At 38.0% G+C, this 11,246-nt stretch overlaps 1 protein-coding gene across 1 annotated transcript; it reads right to left on the bottom strand.

Moving 5' to 3' along the window:
* Positions 6,851-7,789, bottom strand: TAS2R7 (taste 2 receptor member 7). The gene has a single exon (XM_005680877.1). It carries the CDS (start codon positions 7,787-7,789, stop codon positions 6,851-6,853), a length of 939 nt encoding a protein of 312 aa, XP_005680934.1.

Below are 11,246 nucleotides of genomic sequence, written 5' to 3'. Positions count from 1 at the left end.
ATATCTTCTACCTGTCAATCACACAGTCTTTTCCCTTGGTTTACAGACTTAGAGATAGACTTCACACACAGCCTTTAGCTCCTACATTTTGACTCAACTTATTTCTTCTGCAAACATGCATTTGTAGAAATGGTATGAAGTTAAGTCTGTCCAAAAGTGAGTATTATGCATTGAATGATGTCTCCCAGAAATTCACATGTTGAAGTCCTAATGCCAGTATCTCAGAACAATGACCTTATTTAGAAACAGGGCTGTTGCAGATGTAATTAAGACAAGCTCATATGGAAAAGAAATAGGGTGGGTCCCTCATCCAGCATGGCTGGTGTCCTTATAAAAAGGGAAGATTTAGAGACAGACACGTACACAAGAAAACCACGTGAAGACGAAGACAAGACTGAGATGATGTGGCAGATACTAAGGAACACCAAATATTAACACCAAACCACCAGAAACAGAGAGAGAGAGGCCCGGAACAGTTTCTTCTTCATAGCCCTGAGACTGAACTGACATACATTGACCTTGGCCTTCTGGTCTGTGAGCAAATAAATTTTCATTGTTTAAGCCACTAGTTTATAGTACTTTGTTATAGCAACCATAGCAAGCTAATGATACAGTGAGAAAATTTACCTAACAGGTTTTTTAAATGAAAGAGCTTATACAGACTAGCTGCGTGTATGCGTGCTGTGTGTGCCTGCTAAGTTGCTTGTCATGTCTGACTCTTTGTGACCCTATGGATTTTAGCCCACCAGCTTCTTCTGTCCATGGGATTCTGCAGTCAAGAATACTGGAGTGAGTTGCCATGCCATCCTCCAGAGAATCTTCCTGACCCAGGGACTGAAACTGCGTCTCCTGCAACTTCTGCATCACAGGTGGATTCTTTACCGTTGAGCCACCAGGAAAGCCTGTATAGACTAATCACAACACATTTATTCCATCTACCTCCAAAGCCTCTGAGTGGAGACCAACAGAGGTGTTACGAAAGAGCATCCTTCAGTTGGTGTGCTCAGTATTAGTCAGGTTAGGAACTGTGCCTAACAGGGAAGTTCTTTGTTTCTGTGAGTGTTGTGACTCTCCTATGGGGAGTCATACATGTGAATGTAGACAGACCAAGCAGATTGTCTATAAAATTAGGTGATGATAAAAATGAAGGCTCTAGTGGACATTTCTATCAATGGCGTAGTTTGCTTTTAGTATTAGTGTGAATGAAGAATTTACATGCTAAGATAAAAGACAGAGAAACCAAACATATTTAATGTTGTTCATTTCCAGGTTCACTGCGAGGTTCAGCTCTGGAATCACATCTAGGAACGGACTTTTCCTTGGAAGCAGAATTAATCTCTGGTTGTTCTAACTTTCTCAATGCCCTGATTGACTTTCTTTTCAGTCTCTGAAAAATAACATGGTCTTTCTACAGATGGAATTTCACAATGCGATACGTATGAAAATATACAAGTCAGAGAACAGGAACACTTAGAAATGACTGGGTGAGGATTTGGGAAGAAATTTGCAGCTTTTTTTTTTTTTTCACCATGCAAGCAGGGTGGGAGTTCCAATTGTGATCTTTCCCAATTTTCCATTATTTATTGAAATCTTGGGAGAATAAAGTAAAAAAATAAAAACCCACCAACATCGTAAGATTGAAACGGTTGGATGGCATCACTGACTCAATAGACAAGAATTTGAGCAAACTCTGGGAGATAGTGAAGGGCAGGGAAGCCTGGCATGCTGCAGTCCTTTGGGTTACAACGAGTTGGGCACAGCTTATCAACTGAGCACAGCACAACAGCAATCATATTTTAAGGATAAAAGTGGGAATTTGTATGTAAATTTTAGTTGTGTGTTCTAAATTTCACACAGAAATTAAATACAATCAGCCTGTATTTAGCCTGTGTTTGTAGGCTCCACACCTGCAGATTCAACCAACCCCAAGATTAAAAACATTTGAAAGAAAATTCCAGAAAATTCTAAAAAGTAAACTTAAATTTGACACATGCTGGCAGCTATTTGTATAACATTTACATTATATTTACAACTATTCATATTAAATTTACATTGTATTAGGTATTATAAATAACCTAGAGATGGTTTAAATTGCAGGAGGCTGTGTGTAGATTATATGCAAATACTATGCCATTTTGTATAAGAAACTTGAGGATCCCAGGATTTTGGTATCTGTGGGGAAGGGGTAAATCCTGGAACCAATCCTCTTTGATAGTGAAAGGTGACGGTATCAGATTATCTGGATCTTTTCTGTGTACTTAGGGATCCTAATCAGACTTAGGGAAGAATTTTCTTCAAACACAATGATGATGGGTTGGCACTGAGACTCATAGTTGGTTATCTGTACATGCTTTGTCTTTTGGAATGGAGCCATATGGTTGCTTCCAAAGCAGGCAGAGACATGACGGTCATCACTAGTGTCTGCCCAAAGAAGTTAAGAATTATATTGAAACCCTGACCATCCATACCTTATTATGTAAGAACTGCTGCCTGAAGCCAAATTTGTGTATGTTTCTCTGTGTATTTCTAGCTTTCTGGTCCATGACTAGTACCTGTCTTTCAACATCTACTCAAAAAGGTGAATGGCTGAAGAGCTTGCTGATATCTACTGGATGAGTCATTCTGTCCATCTGAAAATAAGAGTCTTCAATACTGTGTTATGACAGATACTAAGTACCATTCATCCCAATTTTGTTCTTGAAGACTAGGGAGATAACCACCGGTGGGTATTTGGACCCCCCCCCCTCAACCGCCCAAGACTCCATTCTCACTGATGAGAACATTTTTATGATGATGAAGACATTTTTATGGTTCTGGTATTTCTACATTTAACAGCTCTCAAAATATCTAATTACCCCTCTTTCCCCAATTCACAACTACTCTCTCAGATGAATAACGTCTCCTTTGAGGACGGTTGAAGCTTGTGAAAACATATGCTATGAAAACTTGCAATGGTTTTGCAAGGTCATTTCTCAGTGAAAAGCAGCCTCCTCTTCAATGGACTTTTTGTGAAGTGACTCAGAGCTGGAAGCTTGAGAAGTAATCTCTTGCAGCAATTTGGCATTTCATTTTCTCTTACATAATTCAAAAAGTACCTTATCAGACTCTGTATCTATTTGAAATCCTGGGAATATCATTCCTACTAGATTTCACCACTGATTCCTCTGGATCAATGCATGGTGTTTAGTGCTCTGCCTGGACTTGCTGTCCTCACAATAATGATGGTTAACTGTTGCAACTGACAATTCTAGTGTACTCATTGCCAAAGCACACGAAAGTACTTTACACAAAGTAAAGCAAAATGGTTATTTCGCTTTAGGAATTTTTACTCTTTTTCTCAGCAGCATTGTAAAGCTGATTTGTTCCTTTCTGTAAAACAATGACATCTCTAATTTCCACTCCACTAGGCTTTTGTCAATGAAAAAATGTCACAAGCCATATCAGATAACAAAGGATACTGCAGCTCTCAAGCCGTCATGCTACAGCTACCCCTGTGATGAGCCCCAGGGGACCTCAAGGTAGAAAGAGGGTGCCTGACATTAGTCAGCTGCTGTCACCAGTCCTCCACACCCCTCCCTTTCTCTCCCTCCCCTCAATGTTTCTCCCTAAGGAGACCCAGGACGAGAAAGCACAGGATACCAGTCCCAAGATAGCTGAGATGCATATCAAAGAAATGACTTCAGTAATTTTTTGGATCTTCCCATACATAGAAAAACACTAAATTCCTTAATTTGACATATCTGGTTTTCTTTAATTAGCAATAATCTTTTGATGTTTCAACCACATTCTCTTGGTTACAAAACTTCTATATACCCTAGCTCCTCTCCTCACCTCCTCAGAGCAGGTCTCTCAGGGTTACATAAGACGCTGCTTCCTGGGCTTGAAGTCCTAAAAATTCCCACTGAATAAAACATAACTCTCAACTTTTAGGTTGTGAGTATTTTTTTAGTTGAAACTAGCCTTAGTTACGGGGATTCCCTGGTGGATCAGTGGTAAAGTATCCTGTCAATTCAGGAGATGCAGGCTCTGATCCCTGGGTCAGGAAGACCCCTTGAGAAGGAAATGGCAATCCACTCAAGTATTGTTGCCTGAGAAATCCCATGGACAGAGGAGCATGGCAGGTTACAGTCCATGGAGTAGCAAACGAATCGAACACAACTCAGCGACTGAACAACAACAATAAATCCTTAGTTACAGATTCACATATTCAATTACATATTTGACATTTTCATTTGCTTATTTTATAGATCTCTCAAGCATAACATGCAAAAAGTAGAATTTTTGATTTCTATTTTTGCCATTTTTCAATTAACAGGTCCCCCTAAATCTTAGATAGCAGTACTCCCCATGGCTAAAGTAAAAACAATCTAAAAAGTTTTTTGGATCTTCTTTTTCTTCAATACCCTCCCCCCAACCCCACATCTTCACCTAACCAAATAACAAGATCTGTCAGCTTTATCTACACAATATAGAGAATTCATTCACTAAAAAATTCCCTAACTTTATTTCTACCATCCAAATCTGAGCCACTGTGATTTCTCATGTGGACTACTTAACTATGATAATTATTAGCTTGTCCCCCTACTTGAACTCCTTTCCACCTTCAACACATACACTATCCAGTCTTTCTATAACCAAAGTGAACTTAAATCTACATAGGAATCAAATTATGTTGCACATGGTTTCAATCCTTCAGATTCTTCCCATTGCACTTAAAAGGACATTCCTGCTCATGATCTAAGGCCCTTCATGACCTTGTACTCACCCTTGGTTCACCAGGCTCTGGTCATTTAGTTCGTATTGTTCTGCCTCACATACTTGCTCCTCAGGCACTGGTACTTCCTGCGCCATCTTTTTGGTGTTATTTGTTTAAAATATTGCATGGTTGGGTTATATTTGTGATTTAAGTCTCAGTTTGAAACGTCAGCTTCTCAGGTAGGTCTATTCTGACTATGCTATTTGAAGCTAACCATTATCTCCAGACATTTTTTTTTTTTTCAGTTGTATTAATCATGACTTGTAACTGTTTGTTTACTTGATCATTATCTGTCTTCTATAATGTTTTCCTTGACTGTGCCTTGTGTGAAAGCATGGACTCTGTCACATTTCATCTGTATTTTCAGCACCCAGGACGCTGCCTGATGCTTAGGTATTCAGTGTGTGAACAGATATCTATTTATTAAAGGAGGAATACAAGCAAGAAGAAATCTGCCTGCATTATCTGTAACTTCTTCACTACCTTCTCTTAGAAAAAGCCTGAAAAAATATTTCACACACTAGGAGTGAAAAAGAATGTAAAAATACTCCTTTGAACCCTGGGTTATTGTTATTTCTTCACAATTTCTCAGAATTAACATAATCTTAGAAGATAAACCAATTGCCTTAGCCCTATCACTTTTACCTTAAATATGTCAGTAATCAGAATGACTAAGAGGTACAATCATAAGGCTTGTTTCCATATAAATACTCTTTGCCTGGTTACTGTTCCCCAAAAAACTGAAAGTTGAGATGCCATGATTGCAATGTGAGTAAATGATCAAGTTTCTAGGGTTCATAATATGAAGACGTCAAACACAGAGCTTCCAAGAGTCCCATTAGCCCTCAGGGATCTTTGTTTCCATGCTTAATAAAACCCACATAAACTGGCCTCTGCTTAGGTAGGGAGTGGGAGCAATAGTCCTTAATACTATTGAAAAGATTATAAGCTTCAGCCTATGTGTCTTATTTTCTATTGCTTCTTTAACTTACAAGGTGTTCAGTAAATGTTTTTAAATGTATTAGTTGAATCAATATGTCTTTTGCACTCTCAGATTCAGAGAAGAAAAAAAATCAGCGTATGAAACTCCTAGTCTAAAAGTAATTTTGACTTTCACTGTATTTATTGACTATTTATAGACATTTCCTCCTCTGCGCACAAAGTCTACCACTACTCTGGTCTGGTTAATAGCAAAGGTGATCTCTCCAAAATATCTTCATTACAGCATAACTGATGTGTTTTCGATGGAACACATAAGCTTTTGATTGAAGGCCTCATCTTGTGGTATCTTGACAGTCAATGCCTAGTGCAGTCTTAGTTTGCTAAAAGCAAGCTTTCACATCTTGTGTGGCAAAACATCCTTCAATGAGCACTAAAGTTCTAGTTAGGTTCTTCCTTTAGTCAGTCTTACTTTATCCAAACTTTCTAAATGATCTCTCCTTCTCTCATACAGTGTCTTTTCTTTCATTGTCCATGGCCCTAAAATGGTTTTGAACTTGCTGTGGCAATATTTATTTTAGTCACAATTAATATCTTTGTGGTGATTCTAATCAGTACTAATTTTTGCTACATTCAGAATTACACAGCATTTGATAAAAACCTGTCACCTTATTGAGTCTTTTCCAAAAGTTGAGCTTAGTTTGATTACCTGGAAGAATCCAGCTAGCATCACCACGGACACAAATAGCAGCAAGATGCTGTTACAATTGTCCTGATATGGTCAAACAATTTTGCATCTGGAGAAATGATCTAGAATCAACTATGAAGATACTTTTTCCTCTGGCAGTTATTGTTAAGATATTAATTGCTCCATGTTCTGAAACATGTTTATAAAAGCACTGGAGAATGGGAGAGAGAGGAAACAGAAAGAAAGGAAACAGTGAGAGAGAGAGATGGAGAGAAAGAGAGGTGGAGAGAACGATGCAAAATAAGTTCTATCTGAGATTTCCTAAGTTCTAATTACAAGTATACTAAGTACATTTTAAGAGTAATTGGATATATGAAACCATCATTAATGCAAGAACTACAGATAATTAAGGGACATCTTGTCTTCTTTTGTCCTACAAAGTGATTGCTTATCTTCAGATCTGTTTATTAGCAATTCCTTCTTCGTAGGATATATTTTACCTTCCATAGCACCCTTAGAGATGCTTGTCTTAATTTTTTGTTCTCTAGAATTAGGAAGAGTGAATGGCTTGATGGACAGATTAAAGCTATCAACTCACCAACGATCACAGCTAATTCAGTCTCTGGCATAAAGTAGCTGGACGTGGCCACAAGATAGGCCAAGTAGTAGGCAATGAAAAGGAGGAGGAAGGAGATGACAGCCTTCATGGCTCTCACGTGAGCTTCCGTGCTGGGATCTCTGCTCCCCGGGGCACGGAGCTGCATTCGTCTGGTGTGTCTGAACAGGGAGAGGATCAGGAGGAGAAATGAAATCAGAGACACAGAAAAGGGAAATAGTGTCAACAGATTGAGACGTATCTTGATGGAAGCATGCTGAGCTTTATGTACTCTGCATCTCCGACTTATATTTGTTTTCAATTTCATCTTGACACAATGCCTGAAATCATCATCCAAATTGTTAATGACAGGAAGGCTAATGAACACCGAGAAGACCAAACACCCCAGCAGGATCCTAGGAATTGCACTGTCAAGTCTCCACTTCATCCAGAGGAAAAATGGATGGAAGAAATTTGCTATCTTGAGGAAATAGAAAATGCTGAGGCAGGTGGCAAACCAGACACTTAAATGGTTGGTTAATGTCCAGAAGTAGTCAATGATTCTCATTTGTTTACCACCAGTATAGACATCTGGGTACAGGACCAATATATTACAATCCAATAGTATTATACATAAGAGAGAAATTCTGGAGATGGCCAGGCTTGTGAGGATTAAATCAATGGAGGCAATCTTCTTGTGCTTGATCCAGTCCACACAGTTTACCAGTCCAATGAATGCGTTCCCTAAGATCCCCAGTGAAAATTCCCCAGCTGCTATGAGCATTAAGATACCCTGCACTTCACTTGACATCGTAAAATGCAGAAATATCCAGTTCACTTCTAGTTGGACAGATGTAGTATCTACATCTACTTCTTGGATTTTGCTGTAATTTTCTTTATCCCTTTTATTGTAGTCTGTCTTGAGATGGAGACTGAAATGACAAATGAAAACTGTTGCTGTCTTCCTTAAATCCTAGCTAGTCTTGAACAAGTAATGCAGTTGTCGGTCCCTGGACCCTATCTCTATCTATGTCCAGTTACTTTCTTTGCAGATTTTACTTTTCCACATGTGCTTCATTTAGGCTGAGCTATAGCTTGCTAGGATGCAAATTAGGCTGATTCACTTTCATGGTCTGGCACTTTCTCAGGCTATGTTTTGCAAATTTAGATTCATTAATTTGTAATGCACACTAGTAATTTTAATAGGGCTGCCAGATTTACCAAATAAACTTATAGTGAAAAAAGTGAAAGTGTTAGTCTCTCAGTCATGTCTGATTTTTTGCGACACTACAGACTATAGTCCTCCAGGCTCCTCTGTCCATGGGATTCTCCAGGCAAGAATAGTGGAGTGGGAAGCCATTCCCTTCTCGAGGGAATCTTCCTGACCCAGGAATCAAACCCAGGTCTCCCATATTGTGGGCAAATTCTTTACCATTGGAACCACCAGGAAAAACCAAACTTACAGTACATCCAGTTAAATTGAATTTCAGATAAACAATGAAAGAGTGTTTAGTGTATGTCCCAAATTATATGCGATTAGTACTTCTGGGAAGTACTGAAATTCAAATTTAACTAGGTGTCTTGTATTTTATCTAAACCTCAGGGATTTTTTTTTTTTTTGCAATTAGAAAATGCACAAAAACTGAAATTTGAAGAAGAGTCTTAAATTTGGCAAAATATGGTTTTGATTACTACTAAACATCCAAAGTTTGAGTCAACACTGAGAGCTACATATTTTCAGGAAATTTAAAAGGTTAACACTAAATAGAGTCTATTCATTTCTAAAAAAGTACCTCATTTGTCTTGGTTGTTCAGGTGAACAATTATATAGCACAAGGTCTCTTAAAAGAAGGCACTACTAGACATGTGACATTGAAAGGTCATTTAATGTACATTTGTTATGCTGTATGTAAGAAGGAGAGGGAGCCATGGTGAAGAAGAGTACTGATTACCATTAGGGTTTTCTTTTTCATTTAAAGTGTTCTCAAGAGCATTTATATATGCAAGAGGGAAAAGAGTAAAATCTTGTGCTTCATTCTACTCGTTACCCTCTACTGTACCAAACTGCATCTGAATAATTAGGCCCTTGGGCTTCCCAGGTGACACTAGTGGTAAAGAATCCACCTGCCCATGCAGGAGACTTAAGAGACATGGGTTCAGCCCCTGGGGTGGGAAGATCCCCTGGAGGAGGGCATGGCACCCACTCCAATGTTCTTGCCTGGAGAATCCCATGGAGAGAAGGAGCCTGGTGGGCTGCAGTCCGTAGGGTCACAGAGAGTTGGACATGGCTGAAGTGACTTAGCATGAACACACATTTAGGTCCTTAACCCTTCTGGATTGTTAGACAGGGTACCTAAGATGAAATTAACCTTATTTTTACAGCCTAACTCCTGTTTTGAAATAGCTTCTCTAATTCAGAGTTACAAACACTTTACATCATTGTGTTTCTATGGAATAATTCTGGGAATCTCAGTACCTTCCAGAGAAATGCATGTCTTTTCTAATCCTTCCTCAAAGTCTAGACATTTATTCTTGCATGTGGCCCTGACTTTGTACAAACTGCTTTCTCAATAGCAAAGTTCAAAGGTGACTGCCCTCCTCTGATCTTGGAAATAATCCCTGACTCGGGCACATCATTTTCTTCTCTACAGTGTTCTGGTAAATAACCTACTCACAGTAAATAAAATGATACATTTACCCATATAAAGTTTAGACTAATGTAGATTTTATGTTTTACTAGCGTTGTTATAGCATGGAAGGTATGATGCAGCTAAAAGGGAAAAATAGTATAAAAGTTCCTCAAAAAACTCAAAATACAACTGTTATTTGATCCAGCAGCCTCATTTTTGGGTGTATATACGAGAGAACGGGAAATCAGGATCTTGAAAAAAGCAGGATCTTAAAGAGATAATTTGTACTCTTAGGCTTACTGCAGCACTATTCACAAGAGCTAAAATATAAAAACAACCTACCTGCTCACTGACAGATAAATGGATAAAGAAAACATAGCATAGACATATGGTGGGATATTATTTGGTCTTAAAGAAGAAAGAAATCTTCCAGTATGCAAAAACTTGGGTAAACCTGGAAGGTGTTATGCCAAATGAAATGTTAGTTACAGAAAGACAGATCCTATATGATTCCACTTAGATGAGGTGTTGAAAATAATCTAAGTCCTGTAGCTAAGGGTAAAACAGTGGTTGTCAGGTCCTGAGGGAAGGAAGAAATGAATAGCTCCTATTAAACAAGTGCAGAGTTTCAGGGAACTCTCAAGTGGTCCAAGTTTAAGAATCTACCTTCCACTGCCAGGGACATGGGTTTGATCCCTGGTCAGGGAACTAAGATCCCACGTGCTGCAACTAAAGCTGCGTGCCACAACTAGACAGCCTGCATTCTGTGTGCCATGACTAAGATCTGATGAATAAATAAATAGATATTTTTTAAAAGGAGTACAGAGTTCCATTATGAAAGATAAATAAGTGTAAATAAATAGAGGAAATAATAAATATGGAAGATAGAAAAATAGAGATCTGGTATAAAACATTGAGCATCTAATCAACAATACTGTCTCATACACAAAAATTTGTAAAACAATACATTTCATGTTACATACCCTTACTTAATTAAAAAAGAAAAAGAAATTCTGCAAGAGAGCATTTTGTCACAAGTCCGCCACTTTAAGTCCCAGTGACGGTCACTGGAGATATTTGAAACACTGGAGATACAGAAAATTAAACATGAAAGACAGGACTTCAGATGGATGAAAGGAAACCTTCCCAGAAGCACAAATGTTATAAAACATTTATTTCATCAAAGCTAATAAAAGAATATATAGTTAATCCCAACATAGAATTTACAAATTCTGTGTAGACTATATTAGTATATTCCATCAAAAAAATCAATTCTTCTGTCTTTATCTTTTTGCAAATAAGTGTAGCTTTTATATTTACTATTGTTGTCAGCACGTAAGTTACAATGCAGTTACTACAGAAAACAGTACAAAAGTTAATAAAACATTATAATAGCTGATATACTAGAGATACAGTTGATGACATTTATTTACTTAAGACTAAATACTGTTACTTTGCAAAGTGAATTTGACATAATCTTATGCAGAAAAATTGATAATCCTCAGGTAATTAATATGTTAATTTTAATAAAAGGAAATGAGTAGATTGAAATAGACCTGAATTCAACACAGAGAATGATGGGGGCCAATTGTAGGGTCAGATCAGAAGAGACATGACTTTAGACATGCCCGATCAAAT

This window comes from Capra hircus, chromosome 5, assembly GCF_001704415.2.
Source record: "Capra hircus breed San Clemente chromosome 5, ASM170441v1, whole genome shotgun sequence".
In the NCBI taxonomy this organism is placed as follows: Eukaryota; Metazoa; Chordata; class Mammalia; order Artiodactyla; family Bovidae; genus Capra; species Capra hircus.
Note: the sequence above shows the minus strand (reverse complement) of the source record. Positions and strands in the feature narration are given on the sequence as shown.

Coding starts and splice junctions, on each gene's coding strand:
- TAS2R7 (XM_005680877.1), bottom strand. CDS start 7,789: ATGTCAAGTGAAGTGCAGGGTATCTTAATGCTCATAGCAGCTGGGGAA.